At 34.2% G+C, this 19,882-nt stretch overlaps 1 protein-coding gene across 1 annotated transcript; it reads left to right on the plus strand.

Annotated features, from left to right (window-relative positions):
• Positions 1–2,132: 2,132 nt before the first annotated feature.
• LOC123538953 (uncharacterized) lies at positions 2,133–17,301 on the plus strand. The gene is made up of 3 exons (XM_045323381.2): positions 2,133–2,176; positions 2,456–3,433; positions 14,358–17,301. Exons 2-3 carry the CDS (start codon positions 2,791–2,793, stop codon positions 14,447–14,449), a joined length of 735 nt encoding a protein of 244 aa, XP_045179316.2. The 5' UTR covers positions 2,133–2,176; positions 2,456–2,790; the 3' UTR covers positions 14,450–17,301.
• Positions 17,302–19,882: the final 2,581 nt, after the last annotated feature.

The following is a 19,882-nucleotide window of genomic DNA, read 5'->3' on the forward strand; positions in this document are numbered from 1 at the left end:
GGACACAAATCTTTGTTTGAAATAAAAGTATTGCTACTATTTTTCTTGACCAGAATTTAAAGTACACTTACGTTTGTATTTAAGTAGAATATTTAAAGGTTAGAAATAATTCTACATTAACATTTTAAACAAAGGAAAATATTAACTTAGACAACAAGAGTCCCAAGGGTCTGTGAGTATTTTGTTCTTTTTTTCTTTCTTAGATAGAGAATGTTTCACAATGGTAAAAAAAACTATGATCGTGTTTTTCTTTCTTTAATAACATAATTCCTTGCAGGAAAATTATCAGTTAAGAGAATGTTGGTGTCTGTTTTTTGTTCCGGATGCGTCAGCAGTTCGTATTGTTGAATGCCGTAACAGCGCCACCACTACTGTATAGCGCCATCACTAGAGTTATAGCGCCACCACTTTTAAAAATCCCGGTATATTTCTTCTAACCCGAGATTCTATTATTCATGGTGTGTGCGTATATAGTTATTTATCATTTCTACACCATTTACATGCGCAGGTATGTTTTTACAGTGTGTCTATTCATCAGAATGGTGTTTGAATACTGACTGATATGAAAATATGCCACTGTCAAATTCGGAAGAAAAGCTCCTGACACCACAATTTGCATATTATTTTAATGAAATCACAGCCAACCTGTAGTAAAAGTGTTGTTACACGGAACTACATTCTCCGATTTTCGAAAAAAGTTCTATCAATAAAAATATAAGATAAAATACAAATTTTACTCCCGTGTTTACAAGCAGAAACGGGCGATAGCTGCACCACGGAAATGTCGACAGCTCTTTTCCTTATCACCACAATTTGGTGGTGGCGCTAGCGTTTAGTAGCCGTGAAGAATAGGATTAAAAAACGCTAATGTAAAGTTATATCCGACTTACATTATCGACCCGTTTGTAAAAATACCGGTTGAAAATTTATCATATCACCATTCAAACATGACATTTCAGTTATTTTAAGTTCTGTATTTTGAAATCATTCAATTTTTTCTTGTTTAAACAAATTTTATTCACGTCTGTTTACAAACCGTTTACAAAATCAGTGAAAGAGGAATTCAAAACTAAACTAAAAACTAATTAGCTTACAGGTGTCCAATACCTGAATAAAGATTTAATTTTGCATTGAACTAAGAAACTAGATCTATACAATTTATTGTTGGCATTTGTATCTTCTACCTGTTCTTCAGATCTATATTTGATTCTTCAGATCTATATTTGAGGTAATAGCGAGCGTAGCTCGCGAGCAATTGCGCGAAGCGCAATTGCGAGCGCGTAGCTCGCCTTACGGCAATGTATAGGCGAATATAACAAAGGTGTGCCGAATGGGGCAAAGTGATGTAGCTGAAAAATTTTCCTCTCGTCTGGGCGCCGCCATTTTGGGTGCCGCCATTTTGTTCTACTTCCGTCAAAGTCGGGAAAATTGTTTGTTTTTTTTTTAAATTTTATATTTGAGTTACAATCTCTATGTTCATTAGGTGTCTTTATTTTTTAAAAAGTTATGTTATGGAAATAATTTCAATTTTGCTTTTATTTTACAAAGTGCGTGTCCCTAGACGACAGGTGCTCACAGGAAATGCTTTGTTGGCAGTGAATACAGAACTTCATTTGATTGCTGAATATTATCCATCACTCAAAAATAATGCAAGAAAGATTTCCAGTTGGTAGAAAAAAATATGATTTTCTTTTAAAAGATCAAGCATTGGCCAGAAAATGGGATAGAATATCATAAAAAAGCATAAAGCAATAAGAACGCCACAAACAGGTAATGACGTCACCGTGACACCGGCTTTCCATAAATTTTGCAACGTATGATATTCGCTGTTACAGGTATAATGACACTAAATTTTTGTTTCTTTTCAAGTGAATAGGTTCTCGGAATTGTTTTAAGCAGTGAATAGTTTCTTTGCCGTTTAAGCTACGCTCGCTCAGAGGCTTTGCCTTTTTCATATTAAGTGAACTCATAACAGTAACTAAAAACGTTAAAAACAAGTACAGTTATTTGGAGCTTGTCTCCAAATAGATGTCTTTATCTGGAGATGTTATGGGAGCTAACTCCTCCGGTCTTGTTGGTTGGCATGCACGCGGTTTATAACTACGTCATCAAGCCTGCGTCATCAAGAAGAAACGCACAGAGCTCCTCCTTTTTATCTGGGAAGCCGAACAAACAGGTCACGTTTTGTAAACTCTCATTAAAATTATGTTGAAAAAATTGTTATTTACATGTTTACAGTACAGTATATTAAAATGATTTTAAATGTTTGCAAAATACGATGGTTCATTTACATGGAATATATAATTTTGAAAATTTGAGTCAAAACAGGTTTTTAGACTAGCTAGTGTCGTTAAACTAGAATGGTAGAGCTATTTCATTTTATATTTTAACAAACTAAATTGTAAAATTATTTGTGATAGACATAACCTCTAGCAAATTAAATATTTTATTCAAGCATGCCAAGACAACGAAGGCAACGTATTACAACTGTGACTGGCAGACCCAGGCGTAATGCACGGCGACAAGAAGTAGCCACAGAGTTACAGAGGTTAGCGTCAGCTACTCCACAGTCCGCTGAGTAGTGCCTTAATTCAGACCCAGCTTCTACGGTGGGAACACCTCAAACTGCGCATACTGTTACAGCTGCCAATTTACAATCGGGGACTTGTAATTCTCGTGAATGCAGCGATCAGCTACAAGGCAGCTCTGATTCTATAGTCAATCCCACGCAACAATTCTCGTGAATGCAGCGATCAGCTACAAGGCAGCTCTGATTCTATAGTCAATCCCATGCAACATGGTTACTCAAACATCGGAAACTCTTACACTCCCGAGACTGTCATATCAGTACCTAGTGACACCTTCCAGTATGCAACGTCGACACAATTGCCTAGTAACCAAATGGCATGTTCTCAGAATTTCAAATGTCATGGAAACGCACCATCTGCCGGATATGTTAATACTATCTCACAACAAACTAATCCGGGCAATTACACTTCCGGTCAATATATATCGTCGGAACATTTGATGAGTACCCAACCAGGAACAGTACCCTATGCGACATGGGCACAGTTGCCTAGTAATCCAATGACAGGTTCTCAAAGTTTCGGTTGCCATGGAAACGCATCATTTGTCGGATATGCTAATACGAACACGCAACAAATTAACTCGGACATTAACACTTTTGGTCAATATGTATCATCGGACCATTTGACAAGTAGATCTATCCAATCAGGGACAGCATCTGGCATGGATCACAATGTAAACACTATTTCAGATGCAAGTGTTACATCAGCTGTGAATGTCCAACAAACAGTGTACCCCTACCTTAGCAACTCTGGGCCCGTTATGCAACCCACTAGCAATGTTCCCGCACATAGTACCCAGCAATACATGGCTCAACCACTGTCGGAGGCTAATTCACATATGTCAGGTAATGAAACTTTTATGACATCTATATGTACAGATCTTGCCTTGCATGTTAGTCAAAATATGAAGGAAAAATGTTGGCGAGGAGAGTTTATCGAACTCTCGTCATTATTAGAAAAAGATGTAGCTAGTAAACAAGTTATTAAATTAGTCAATGGTGAATTGCAAGTTAGCTCGCCACCTTCAAAAACAAACGAAATTTTGTCAATTGAAAAGTGGACTGATGCATTTTTGGTTTATATGAGCATAATGTTACAAAAAATGCCTTATCTTGCAAGAGATTTATTGCAGTATGTTAATACAATAGGTTCAGCTTCTAAACAAAACTCTTTTGGGTGGTGTAAATATGATCGGATGTTCCGGCAGAAACTTTCTAAGTATACAAATATGAAATGGTCATTTATAGATGCCGAAATCTGGCTTATTACTATGACCAGCCACACACCGGTCAGTGACAAATTAAGGCCTTGTTTTGATTTTAATGATAAAGGTTACTGTTCAAAATACGCATGCCAGTACGCTCACAAATGTAAAAAATGCTCAGGGTCACATTCTTCAGTAATTTGCGAAAATGTTTTTCAACTAGAACAAACTAGAGGCACGAATTATATATCTTATGAATTATAGTGTAACAAAAACATGAATCTAATTTTAAGTATGATTAAAGACCAGAGTCCGCATATTCTAACATTGGTTTTAGAGGCTAGTTTCAGCTTGCCATTCGTCAAATTCAAAAGTTAGGTCAGAATCTACCAGTCAAGTACTCAAATGTTTCACAGCATTAAAGCGCTTAATTTTTTTGAAATCTGTGCTTGCCTTACATTAATTACGTTTTCCTATTACAGGCAGTTGTAGCTGCCAACTCATACCTACTTTTGTAGCCGTTCTTCCTTCGCCTCTTATTTTGCCAGCAGGAAGTTGGCAGTTAGCAGTTGCAGCAGTTACAGCAGTTAACTGCTACAACTGCTAGCAATTACAGCAGTTAACTGCTAGAACTGCCAGCAGTTACAGCAGTTAAACATTGCAAATGTATGAAATGTCAATAATTACAAAGCTGAAAAATATCAAAGCTTTTAGTAAGAATGTAACATCTTTATACAGTTTGAAGTAGTATAAACATACGGATAACCGGAAGTTTGCACTGGAGTAGTACTTGCAGCTTTGCAGATGTTAGGTTTTAATAACAGTAACAACATAATTTATTCTATTACTGTTGCAACAACAAACACTAAATTAAGAGAATCAATGTTACTACTGTATTCCGAATTTTGAGGGCGAACCATATATAGCTAATATCTAACATAAACATATTTTAACATATATAAACAATACGCAGAGTTTAGGGCCTACACGAAAGAATTTCACGAGTCTAGTCCGAGTGAATTATCCACGCAGCATGTAACTGACTAGTATTGTTTGGATAATTAAAACATGGCTGTTTACTATTTCGATCGATTCTAATATTTCTTTCATGTAAAGACGTAGACGGAAGAATGGGGAAGCACTATTTCACGTGTCATATAAAGCGCCAAATCTTGTAGTTGGACATGTCACCATGCAACGTGTAATTGTGCTAATAACGCTGAAAAAATCATAGGAGTGAGTGGAGTGAGTTATATTCTGCGTGCCTAGTAATCCATACACTGTGCGTAAATTCATGAATTCGCTTGTAACTGCAACAAGCCTTTCATATGAAATAGTAGATTAAATGTATATGTAGCAGCACTCTTTATTCGTACCTGTTAAATGTAATGTTCATATTAGAATCAAACTATCATGTATTACATCACCATCGGATTGTCAGTATGCCAAAGACCTAATTACAAAATGTACACATATTTACTGCTCTGTTACTATACAGCATTAAAAAACTTCTTTTTTTGAAGAAACATGTTAGTTCATGTTGAAAAAATGTTACAGTTTTAAACTGTTGCGCATTAACCATTTCTGTCAATTCAGCATACAACACCAACATCATGCTTCTGGTACTGAATTAATAGAATTATTGTGTCTAATACCATTATACAGAATAAGACTTCTAGACATCAATATGTTTAATATGAAATAACATTAAATAATGTAACTGTTATGATATTATATTAATATATCAGCGTTCGACACTAACTTTTTTGCTAGGTATCCCGAAGGAATACCTGCTGGGAAATTTAGGAATCCCTGCTGAAAATTAGGAGTCCCTGATAACAAAATGTGGTAAGAACATGAAAAAAACTAAAATCTAACAAACACAACTGTTTACAGTACTACATGTATTTTATTTCCACTTTATTTCCATTTTACATCAATGACAACAATAGCTTGTATGACTTTTGCTGTAAAAGAATAATGTCATTTCTGTCCAAGTCCTCTTCCCCCTCATCTTCACTACCATCGCACTCCTCTGCCATTTGTTGTAGTTCGTCTAAATGTATGCCGCCTAGTTCAATCCCCCTTATAACCCCCTTATTTGTAATCATTTTTTTGACATAAAAAAAAATTCCGAAAAGTATAAAAAAAAAATTAAAAAAAAAAAATGTTCCGACCTACCTACCCTAATTTTTTATGTTACCAGATACAAAGATTTTTTAGGCCTTATTAATGCAACTCCTACAGACTCCCACAGACTTTATCTAAAACTAGTACATTGGTCATAATAGATTTTCTTAAACATTTCATATTTTAGTTGTTTTATTTTGCACATTGCCTAAAAGTGGGTGGGGTTTAGTGTTTGCATGCTTTTATTATCAGCAAATTCTTCTAAATAAGAGCTGCTTTGGCAACAGTGATCATATTTTTCGTAAATGCAGACGTTTTATTGGCTTTTTATTTTAGTTTGTACTAGAAAAATCTTGTAAGAAATGTTAAAAATGTTCGAAAATGTCGGTCTAGAAAACGAGTGACAAATACGAAAAACAAAAGTAACGGTTAAAGTTCTTGAAAAGATAACTGTTTTAACTTTATTTTCTCATCATACCACGTATAATTTCTGCTTATTTAATTTGTTTTGCCCAGACAAAGCCTCGGCAATGATAATAAATTTGTTATAGACCGTAACGGCCCACCGGCTCATGTAATCGCAAACAAAATAATGGTACAAACACGATAATCTAAGGCTGCATTGTTTATCAATTAAGTTGTAAACATTGATCAATAAACACCTTTGATAATGACAAAGCATATTGTACTAAATACAAACCGCGAGATAAGCACGTGTCATTTGGCGCGTGGCGTGACTGACATCTGTCGGTAGCTAATTAACATACGACGCTCCGCCTACTGCCATATTTCCGCTTGTGCCGGCGAACAATATTGAAATTCACTGGGATTTTGATTGACAGGGGGCAGAACTATCGAACTTGGAACGCATCTAAGTAAATTTCCGCGAGTCAAGCCGACGCACGTGCCGTAATTTATGCGGGTAAAATACGAGTTTTTCTCGATTTTCGCGGGTCAAAACCCGGGTCAACTGAACGCCCTGGCTTAGCAAAAGACCGATGTTTGAGCGAACAAGACTGGGGAATTACATTTTTTTAGAATCATATTTTATCTGAAAATCAAGAGTCCCGACGGAACACCGAAATTGTGAACTTTAGGATCCCTTGCGGATTTTTGGTGTCCTCGGGATCCCGGGACACCGTTAGTGTCGAACGCTGTATATTACGTAATTTATACCTTGTCAGAACAATGTTGTCTTTTTTTCTCCTAGTATCATGTGCGCGGAACTAATGTGTCAAGGTTCCAGTTACACTGGTTGCAGTTCCAGTGCGGTTACCGGAAGTAACTCAGTATTTTTAAAGATGTCTAACTCTACCCCTCCTGATTCAGAGGTAAAATCACTCTGAACAGCAAAAAAAAAAAAAAAAAAAAAAATCGCTTATAAAATGAAAAATTTCCACTTTTGTACAATACATCCATAATAAGTCTTGAAAGAAGTAAAAACTTACTAGAAAAAATGGAAAATATGGAAAAACTGCTAACTGCTCACTTCCCACCGATGATATTTACTATCGAATTAAAAATATGTCCTTCCGTGTTGTTATAAGACAGTTCTTTTCCAGTATTATGGGATACATATTTTTTTTCTAATTAAATGGAGTGTTTGTCAAGAGAGAATGCTGTATTTAAATGTTCATCATTCTAATTCTGTCGTATATTATAATTAGATAATCAGTTTTAATCTATTTTTGTATGTTGAACTGTTTTTATTTAATATTACAGAAGGCCACATTGAAACTTAAGGTTTTTAATATGCTCTAACACTGTTATATATCTTTATATGTTACCTTCTTTAAATAAAGTTATTATTATTATCATTATTATTATTATAAGTTGAAGTCGCGTCGATTCCCAAATGAGGCAGAGCCCTATTTCCTGTTATGAAAGGAAAAGTGTCTTTGTTCTGTAAACAATTATTCTGCTGGGGTTGAAAAAGTAGATTTTGTTTTTTCGGCGAATGCCGTATTAAGATCGAATTCGTGATAGACTCTAATCACACCCTTATTCATGTGATACGCAGACCGTATTCAGCTCTTTCTGTAAATTGATATATGTTGATATTTGAACAGGTTTTTACCATATTTATTAAACTTACTTATCATTTTTTTAGATATATCAATATTCTTGCTAAATATACTGAGCGAAACTTAGCTTTAAAACTGTGAACAGCGCCATTTAGCATAAATGCTTTGTCTACATTTCACCCAGCGTAGCACAATCAGCAGAGTGAAACAGATAGACACTCTCGTCCAATCAGGCAGAGTGTTGCATAAATCGTTCATTTTGATAAATTATCAATAATGCGTTATCGAGTAGTCTGATTTGCAAACTGAAATCACGTGGCATGGTCACGAATTCGTTCTTAATACGGCATTCGCCGAAAAATAATACCTTCTGTTATAAAGTAAATAAATGAACATGCCATCTTACTAACGATGTAACCTTGTGCGCCGTTGTACGAATACATCTGCGACCTGCGGGTTTCCACATTTTCTATTCAACAATTAATAGTTTAAAATATCACTACGCATTATGTACGCATTGCGTATCCTTAGTTAACAAAAATAATAATAATAAACATTGATAACAATAACAATTAGATATATGCCACTTAGTATTTTGATAAATACGAGGAGTGTTCGATATGAATTGCTTATTGTCCTCTAGCTCGATATCCACGTGGGGCACGATAAAAACCAATACCTACCTGTATAGGGTTATTCAATACCTACGCAACGGTGTATAAATGTACATGTTAGACTAAGTGTAAGACATAAAATTTGCCATTTGAATACACGCAATCATTGACCACTGTAGTAAAAGTGGTTGGTAGAAGCGTCGACAAGAAAGATGAAATACGGGCTTACATCAAAGCTCGCTCAAAACTTAATTGTTCTTTGAAGCAGCTGATGACTGAACTTTCTACTGCTTATGGACGTTCCTGTGTGTCTTATGACACAGTTCGGCGGTGGAAAAAGAAATTTGAGTCTGGTGTAGAGTCCATCAAAAATGCACCGAAATCAGGTAGGCCAGAATCTGCATCTCGTAAAGAAATCGTTTCCAAAATAAAGGAAATCATTGAAGGAGATGCCAGATTTACAGTTCGTGATATTGCATGAAAGGTAGGCATATCACTATCAATGGTTCACCTTATTTTGAAGAAGCATTTGAAAGTCAGAAAGATTTCTGCTAGATGGGTGTCACATCTGTTGACTGATGAGCAAAAGAGGCAATGGGTTAAAGTGGCCAAAAAGCTGCTTCAAATGTTTCCAAAATATGACAAAAAGCAGTTTGCCAATGTCGTCACAGGTGATGAAACCTGGGTCCATTATTTTGAGCCCGTCAGAAAGGTTAGCAATAAGATCTGGGCCACTAAACACAGCAAACGCCCAATAATTGCCAAACGTTCTTTGAGTGCAAAGAAGGTTTTGTATGCAATCTTCTTCTCTGGTGAAGGAGTCGCAATCAGTCCCGACAGGCACTTGGATCTGCCATTCATCAGTACCTTATTACTGTGCCCAAATCAGCGTACCGTGACGCCTTCAAGAAGTGGATACATCGGCTGAAACTTTGCATTTCTAGCCACGGGGAGTACTTCGATGGCATGAAATGAGCCCTTTTGGGCTAACTTGAAATTTGAAGTCTCCAGATAGAAATAAGCAATTCATTTCGAACATCCCTCGTAACATAACACGTGGATCAAAAGCAAAACAGTACTGTAGCAATTCGGTTGGATTGAGTCTGTTCATGAGAGGTAATAGGAAGTGCAACAACTCCCACGTCACCTAGCACCGTCTTAAGCAGAATTCTATTTCAAAGATATTGAATGGACTCTATGATCCTAAAGGACCAGAAAATATAGCAACAATTCATGTACGGTGAGATATTTTACGACAGTCACACGGCACATAATGATTGCTGTTGTGATAGTTGATATAGTCTTAAAAATCCTTTGGAAGCATAGAATGCAAACATGCAAAATAATAGCAGACCCAGTTTGACTGAGGCACATTTTATTTTCCAAAATTCTGAGATAAAGAAATTATTATAGAAGGGAGACGACTTTCTATGCTTAACCATGTTTTGTGACTTTTGAAAGTTGTTCCCGCATTGAAATTACAGCACAGCTTTGTCTGTGTAACACCAACTAGATCGATTTGCAGAATGCCATCCTCCGTTCGTGAAATCGTTTTAAAATTTAAATCATATTTTTTATGCATGGTATTTCACTGAGAATATGTTCGATGATCTTGCGAACTAGTTAATTTAAAACAGTGTACAAAAATGTATATGCAACGTATAAGACAGGTCATTATACTGTGAAAACATTAAATAACAGCCTTGGTTGTTTTGTAATTTATTAAGAAGAATTACGAAAACTTCGACACGAAAGACATGGTGCGATTTACCTGATCAATAATAATAAAATTATCTTGAAAGTTTATATGGAAGCAATCATACCTCATGATGGCATAGGTTTGTTTTCACTTCGTACTAGTTTATGTTGTTGGTAGTTGGAATACATTTGAGCCGCGCCATGGGAAAACCAACATAGTGGCTTTGCGACCAGCATGGGTCCAGACCAGCCTGCGCATCCGTGCAGTCTGGTCAGGATCCATGCTGTTCGCTAACAGTTTCTCTAATTGCAATAGGCTTTAAAAGCGAACAGCATGGATCCTGACCAGGCTGCGCTGCTCTGGATCCATGCTGGTCGCAACGCCACTATGCTGGTTTCCTCATGTCGCGGCTCATTTAACCTTTTTGACTAGAGCTAATGTTCAGCACGAAACTGTTATATTTCTCATTTTAAAGATAAATCGTTTATTTCTGATGTTTCTTTTAATTTATTATAAATTATCATTGTAAAGTTATCTCATTGTCCGTTATTGTTGCATTTCTATTGTAACCAAGTATTTATTTAGAAGAAAATGTGTTTTTCATTCCCCCCTGAAGAGTTTGGAAGCGAATTTTGAACAGTGTATCATTTTCTTATGAAATGATATTTGAAAGAAATTATGGATGTAAAAATAATACGAACATCAATGTTTGCATAATGCATACTTGTGTCAAATACGTATTTTCAAATACCATGAGGAGAGAAGAACTTTTAACTTTTATTATGTATTATTGATTTAAAGTAGACAAGAACAGAGAAAGACTAATTATATTCTTTTCCTAAGACAAGTTGAATGTAGTTTATTAAATTTTCCAGAACAACAGACACTGTAGAACAAACAGATGGGGCGCTCTAAAGGCATTTATTCTTTCCATAAAACACTGAAAAATATCAGAGGTACGCTGTAACAATCCTTAGTCATTTAGTGAAATATAACGATTTAGGTATGAACATAGTAAATGTGTACTGTCAAGTTGATGAAAAAATGTTATGGACGTTCCATCATCTCGTTTTACTACCACTTTTAAAATTTTCATCATGCAGAATAGCCACAAATATTAATGTTTAGGACGTCATGTAAGATAGTCAATAACTGCAGCGTACATTGGCGCGAGATACCTCGCAACTCTGTTACTATCATGCATAGTGATATATTCCAAAATCTGCTGCTCGCATCTTGTATTGTCTTGGTGGCTAAGTATGAAGATTTCAGACAAGTTTCCTCCTGGAACAACAGCGATAGGATCTTGATTTTCCGATCGCAGTATAATTTTCATAGAACACATGACGTCATATATACTATTCTGAATCGATGCTAAAGACTTGTTAGACGCATCGTCATTGGCCGTTTTCCTTAATTGTTCCAAGTAATTGGCGAGTAAATTGAGCCTGTGGTAATGTTCCTCCATCGTCTCTAGAAATGACGATTGATTGGAAATAAACTAAAAAAATGCAAAAAAATATAAGATTACAATATAAAACTTGGGTGTAACAAGTGAAAATCAAAACGTAAAAGAAATATTTTGTACCTGCAATAGTGTACTGCGATCTTTTACGGAAAGTTTCTCGATAAATGTTTTTATTTCAATTCAATTGTAATTTTAAAGATGAAGTTAATTGTAAATATATTTTGAATGCAAATCACTCGATAATGTATAACTTTGCTTCGGCATTGAATTATTCAAATATATGAATAAAAAATAATGACAATCAATAGTAATACGTTAAATTCAAAGTGAGGCAAAGAAACCTGTTAGAATATAGTCCAAAACTTTCCATCGATAATAAAAAACATGATGAAATATGCACGGATAATTAATGTTCTGTTTAAAAACATTATTCCTTATATATAGGAAGTACTGTTCTTAAAATTGTAAAACAGCCATAAAGCATATAGATCAAGACGACTTTTTAAGTACTTACTTCATGTAAGAATGTTTCATCGTCTGCAAAAATGTTCATTGAAAACTCCATAAAACTGCCACTTTCTGTACAATATGTTTGTTCCATCTGAATAAAAAGGTATATGTATTAATACCTCCTTTTGCAGTTCTTATTACATAATCATTAAAATTAGAAAGCTTGTTCGCTAGTTAAAGCAGACAAGTACATTCAAGCATACAAAATGGCCGTAAGTACATAATCTCCTTTAACAGAAAATAGAACTTTACTACTTAAAATCAGGGATTTAAATAAAGTTATCTTCTATTTTTATGTCCTTTTCTTTTCATATTACTGGTCCGTCTCAATATTAATAACTACTTGTTAGTCCCTATGACGGCTATTACGCATAACGCTGAAACGCTGATATTATTTTTGCGAACGAAACAAGATTTAGCTTCCGCGATTGTATTAAATGAGTTGAAGTTGTATTAGGTATTACAATGACGTACATTTTACATAACTGACCGGTTCTTCATTTCTATATCAGAAACATCAAAAATAACATAGCAGGAAGAATAAGGATAAGCCTTTTTGCAATTTACTAATGTAGACTTGATCAAAGTTAAGTACATTGATCTGTAAAATATATTATATCACGTAGACAGTACATGCTTTTATTGTCGAGAAATATATTATATAAATATTGCATTCCTGAGAGGGCGATATGAAAAATGTTCACCACGAGATATATGAATATCGACCGAGGCGCCAGCCGAGGTCTATATTCATATTTCGAGGGGTGAACATTTTTCATATCACCCTCTCAGGAATGCAATATTTATTTTATTATACCGAAATGACATTAAAGGTCAAAACATTTACTGTAAAATCAACATAATGTTTTAAATGATTTATCTAACGTTAAAAATGAATTACCAAATAATGGAGACTGAATTAAGGAGTGCTTACTTGTTAGCACTCGGATGGCAACTCTTCTGTGTAATAAGACATTTTTGTAGATTTAGTCGACACGTTTGCATATCGCTGAATCCTATGTTAAATTATGCGCATTATCATTTCAACATTGTGACGCTGCTGAAATCGCTAACAGTAACATTCGAAAAACGGCGATAACTTTATTATTTCTAAACGAAACATATATGTGTGAGCACTTATTTTCTTAGTTAGATCATTTCCAATCTCATGGAAATAGTTTCGATTCAATATTTGATAAAAAGTTGTTTTCGAAATTTTTGGCACGTAGAACAAATCATTAATAAAAGAAAAATCGGCCGGGTTCACAAATGAAAGAAATTTAATCCTAAATTATAAAAGCACATCTTCTGAAAAGTTAACGTCTCAGTCTTTTACTCAGAGCAAAAGTATCAATTACTCAACGGGAGATATGAAAAAATAATATCACATGCGCAGAAAAACAAAATAGCGCTTTTGCGCAGGTGATATGAAATTATGTATCATATCGCATGCGCAGAAACTGAAAATAACGATTTTGCGCATGAGATAAAAAATTACTGGGGAATATGATATATATTTCAAGTTAAACTAATGGGAAATTTGCATTGGATATTTATGTGAGGTATAATAAACTAAAATGCGTCAGACATTTAACATAATTCAATTTAATCATAAATTTTCCGTTCTTTGCGTGAATTTAATTTTTTGCTTAACATTTAAATATCTATGGAAAACGCAGATAAGGTTTCTGGATGATCAAAACAAGTTTTACATAGTTTTAAGACTGCATCAGTCGCATTGAAAACATGTTATATCATGTTTCATGCTACTAACGTTTTACTGTTTCTTGCAATGGTTACTACTGAGGGTCAAAAAATGTAAGTTAAATATTAGTCATTTTAAAATGATTTATAAATTAAATTTATCTTAAGGAATCCATAGAGCAAAGTCACATTTCTTTTGCAGAGATAATTTGTGTCCTTCATTGTGAATATAATTTAACCGGCATATAGGTATGCGAAAAGTTACGAGAAAAATCGCGACAAAGATAAATTTTGAGATGGACCTGACATCGTTTTCCTCGATATTTGAGAATATTTACGGACTTTTATATTATACCAGAAATAGTGAAATGCTTGTCAAATTTCAGACGCTTTAAGTAAGCCTTTTTATATTTCAGGGGCTTCGTCAGATTTACAACATTTAACATTCAGAGAAGATATTACGTTTAACTGTGCTTTACTTACTTCTCGTAAACGTGATTCAATGTGAGAGCTTAAAGAGCGTATTCCTTCGATGACAGATGGTAAAGACGTTTCATAGGCCAGATTAACAGCAGGGGAATCGTCGTCGTTTAGAAAACAAGGCGGTGTTTTACTAGCTTGTCTTTCGATGGAGGCACCACCTACCACTGCTACAAATATACCTGAAACGAAACATGTAACTCAGAAGTGGACAATCGTTATAATACTAATGAAACATAGGCATAAGAGAAAAATGGAATTAAATAACCATATATATTTCCTTTTTTATACGCTATGATTCAAATATGGTTTCGCAATGTCTTGTCTGCAATTATATTCTGACTTAAATCTTAAACATTTATTTTGCTTTTAAGAAAGAAGAAGACAATTTGCAAAGCTATAAACGAATTGATGTCTTAAATTAATTGATCCTTTGAAATATTTCATACAAACTACTATTAAATGCATTCCGACTGTTTGAAATTTTAACTTAAAACGACTTAATTAAAGTTTAGGTGACTTTATATACTAGCCACAGAACTGTGTTTGACATTAGTGGAAACGTAGGTTGAGGGTATCTGTTGTATCAAATGGGTGTATTTATTGTTTGTATACCACTAGAATGTATAGCAAAGAAATTCACCTTCATACTCCAGACATGTGGGAATAACCGTTTGTTTGGAATGTAAACAAGGAATGGAGTAAGTAGGCAAAAACCTCCATAAAACACCTTTATTCTATCTGTAACATCTGATTGCTGTTTATATGTTTTTAAATATTAATCTACATACGGAAGTCGTGTCGGCTTATTTTGAATGCTAGCAGATAATTCCAGTCACAATTGCATTTCCATGAAAGTGTGAATAATTGAAACAATTAAACAAACAAAAAGGCTTGGCTGCAATTATTGTAACGTTATACCCTAGTAGTTCCCAGTGCAATAAATTATTGACGAATATAAACTAATGTGTGATTTCTATAATTTATTGATAGGTTTTTCTTGATGGCGATAATAGTTAAGTTTTCGCGCAAACCGATCGCAAATATATGTTGTGTTTTACAACTGTTCAAGACGTAGGACTGGTTCACTGTTTCGTGGATTACCGACATCAAATGCTTTTGTCGGTTGCTATTATATATCGGTCGAATGGTTTTATTTCATTAATTCTGTCATAAGAATTGTCAAATGCTCTATTACCAGACCTTTATTTCATATTGACTGGTCTTCAGAACCTAGCTTGTCAGTGTTGATGATTGGGTGTTTGTGCACCGATTCAATCTCCAGTGAACATTCTTACCTTTTAAGTTTCATTTCTACCTGCCAGCTTTTCGCAGATAATTTTTCTTCACGACTGCATTCTTTGTTTCAAGATTTTTTTAAGTTTCTGCCTCCACTTGTCTGCTGGCTGAACAATACCATTATTTCTTTTGTCAATTTGTTTCACAGTTCTGCATGATTTTACTACTTTAGCTCTAGCAGTTCTATACCTATGCAGTAATTACCAAGGACCGTCCCCTCTCTTTTTCTGTGTTGCTCGTCCAGTAAACCAGCGTATTTCTTTTCATTGTAGTGTATGGCTTGCTGCCTTCCAAGCTTCATACAGTTTATGTTGATTTAATTGTGCATAACTAACTCTTGTTGTTTTTATACAATACGTAGGTGTTACTGAAAAATGTAGACCTGTCTACATTGTATAATGTGTGTAGCGTACTGAAATGTGGAAACATAGATAGTAGTTTCAAAAGTACTGTTTGTTCATGAACAGGGAAGTGTCTTACTTTAATACGTTTGCCTTTTCATTACATGATGTAATCAAATATGTACAAATCAAATTTTTTCCTGTAATGAGTGAGTGAGTTGGGTTTTACGGCGAATCGGCAGTTTCCTGTAATGGAGGTATATGTAAATGAAGGTATATGTAGTTTAATTGTTTAATGCTGGAACTGTGGTTTATACAGAAATGTGACGTCAACATAAAAATAAAAATCTAAATGATAAAGCATCACAAATACAATTTTAATTCAAGACAGTATCTATTATTATTGTTAAAACTGTGTGCTATCTCTTGGTAAACAAAGTACAAGTTTGCAATCTAGGGTTTTTATGAAAAATGTAAAAGAACTCAAACTCGGCAATTTCTTATTTTTACAATCCTGGTATTAATGAAATATGCTTATTATACTTCATTTGTAAAGAAGAAAAGATTTCGATAGACATGCTCAAAAGCAATTACAGTAATATTTAAGACGTGTACAAAGAAAAAGCAGATGAAAAGTGTAAAAATAAGTTCCAGTAGTGTTTGAACCTACGAGAGGAAATTCTATAGAATTACTAAGCTAAATTTTAACCTCTGGGAAACGTAGGGTAGATGAATTATTGAAACCTTACTACGTACATATATTATTAATGACATAGAGGAGTATTTACGTAAAGATTGATATTTGTGTTGGATTTAGAGTCCAACTGTTGAGGAGGAAAACTGTAGTTGCCCCTTCAAGGATTGGCTCATTAAAAGGTTGGCACATGGATATCATTGTTATACAAGATTTATCTAGCACACCCTGTATGCGAATCTCGTTCAAATACACTCTACATACCGAGGCAGCCACTACGGCCGCCACATTTATCCTATTTAGATACAGACACAGACCTATCTGACCAGAAGAACATTGTAAGGGTAAGCCCCTGAACATTGCTGAGGGGTAGGTAATTCGGAGCCAGCGCCCACATTTTGTTCAAAACATTTCCAAACTGTTTCAATTATTCATGTACTAATAAAGGAAGGCTTGGCTTCATCAACAACGCCTAATGTATTTCAATATGACATACTAAGTATCACAGCATGCTTTATGACTTTTTCATGCATAAAATATTCAAAACATTAATTAGTTTATTTTTCAATACTCCCTGCTGTTACCTTATTTTTGTGTCGTTTAACAGATTGAAAGATTTGTTTTCATTCTCTAAATTTTATATACTCAAAAATTACATTAAGATTAAACATATTAAATGACACATATTGTATAGTAATATAATTCTAACGTAAATTAAAAATCATCAATTTTAATATTATATAGTAATAAAGTTCTAATGTAAATTAAAAATCATCAATTTTAATGATGTCATATTCGCTGAAGGAATTTATTCTTGGCTCTAATCAATCGAAGACTGTAATTATAATCATTGGCAAGTCCGAAAGCTTATATATTATTATATAAGTAAACTAAGCTAGGTGAAAGCTTCGTTTCAGAAATTAACGTTTTTTAGGAACAGAATATGTCATGTGGTAGAAGGAGTGGTTAAATAAGGAAAATCAGCATATCAAATTTCATCATATGGCTAGATAAAACGTGTACGCCTGTGTACTTAATTTATGAAAATTGACCAAAACTCGATTTAATTCCATACATTTCTGTTCAGCAATGCTACGCACACGCGCACACACATACGCATACAATAAGCCACGTCATTCCTAAACCCCACTTCAATTTCTTAGTATTCCACCACTGCTGCCGTATTAAATCCCAAACTCCTTACCCACTGCCACATTACATCCCCACCACCTACACAAACCCTCCTCCTGTGATGAAGTGTTTATTACCAGAAAGTCAACAAACTAACTTAAGTATCTAACAATGCACAAAAACCTAACTACTCTATACCTCGGCAACTTAACCTGTTTCAAATCTTATTATGAAACCTATTACCCCGTTTACAGAACTCTTGTTGCTAAAAAGTGTCCTTCAAGGACCGTTAATTTCAAAATATGTAACAATACATGGCGAAAATAGCTTATACAGGTATGAAAATCTGAAGATGACAAGTGAATAATCGTTTAGTTTCTTGATATATTTAGAAAGTGTAATACTATTTTGAATACCTAAATGCGTAGTACATTTATTAAAAATTCAAGGGAATTTTCATTAACTTGGTAGTATCCTTGCACACTCCAGATGTTGGCCTTCCTCGCCCGTTGACAGCAGCAAAGTCGGCATATGCGGACAAACTTTATTAGTAAACCGGCGACTATATTTGATACGCTTTTGGATTTTGCAGCTGGTAGAAGAAGTTATTGAAATGTGACAATGAAAAAAAAAAGATATTTTAGATATAAAAGTTAATGAAAGGCTTACATAAAGGAATTAGGAGCTGAAAATTGCATAAGATTTTTATTATTTCAAAAGATAGCTTTTTAGGAAAATAGGAAAAATGTATATAGAACTTATCCCTATACTCAATACTTATCCCGTATCAATAGCCCTATCACGTGATCTGAAACAGGTAAACATTCTCACGACACTGCAGAGAGAATGCCTTTACACAGGGTTTACAACCATGTCAGATTAATAACCAGTTAATCTATTTCTTATCACTTGCTAATAAATAAACAATTGGACCCTCAAAAAAAATTAACCTACACAGAATCCTAATTTTATCCCAGTCTTTACAACATTCTACAGATAATTTCAGAAATGGCCTCTAGTAGTTCTTTGAATTGAAGTAAAAATAAAATGGAATTCTAAATTATTGCTATTACATAAAAGAATGAGGAAATAAAACAGGGATTTACCAGTCCACATACATTGTCTATAAGAGTCAAACGTTCTTGACGGACAATGCAGCTGTATTGCCGGGTAAATTAAAAAAAATGTGTACTTTCATTTAAACAACTAAAACTTAATTGAATTTTTGTGTTTTATTTATTCAAGATAATAGGAGAGATCGTGTTTGTATACAAATTCTATTTTTAGAACTGATAAGACAATGATCGGGTGGGCAGAAGCCGACCGTCCATGTTTTTTGTAAACAGTGATGTTTTTCTAACGGTCTAAACTTTCTTAAAACACAAATTACATAAATAATTTTTTGATCAATGGAAAGGTTATAAAACAAGCAATTTATTGATTACTTTTAATTGTTATTTCGAAATAAAATGGATTAATTATGAACGCTTAACTTACACTGTTTTTCTAAAGGTTGTGAAAATCACTACGCCGCTTTTAAAATTATATGTCATTTAAAATGGTTATTCATTGAAAAAAGATATTTGGATACAAAAATATGAAGATTGTTAGTATTTCAAATCTTTTTGAATTTTGAAAATCCATAAATGAGCAAAAAAGTTATTAAAAATTAAAAATTCTGATTCAATACGCAAACGGTGTTAAAATCATGTTTTGCCAACCACCAGATAAACAGATGTTAACGCGTGACGTCACGGCGATCTCTCCTATACAAGGTAATCTTTGCAATGTGTACATGTGGTATGTATATTTATAAACACACTGGCTGGGAAACTCTTTCGGATCACGTGATAAATTTTGTCAATATGGAGTATATGTATATCATTAAATTTCGTGATTTTTTTACCGTATTGTAAATTCAGTTTTCCGGCGATTTGATGCTCTGCATCAAAATTTTACTCGTTCTATTCTAGTATAACGATGAAAAATTTCAATT

Source organism: Mercenaria mercenaria, chromosome 18, assembly GCF_021730395.1.
Source record: "Mercenaria mercenaria strain notata chromosome 18, MADL_Memer_1, whole genome shotgun sequence".
NCBI classification, from domain to species: Eukaryota; Metazoa; Mollusca; class Bivalvia; order Venerida; family Veneridae; genus Mercenaria; species Mercenaria mercenaria.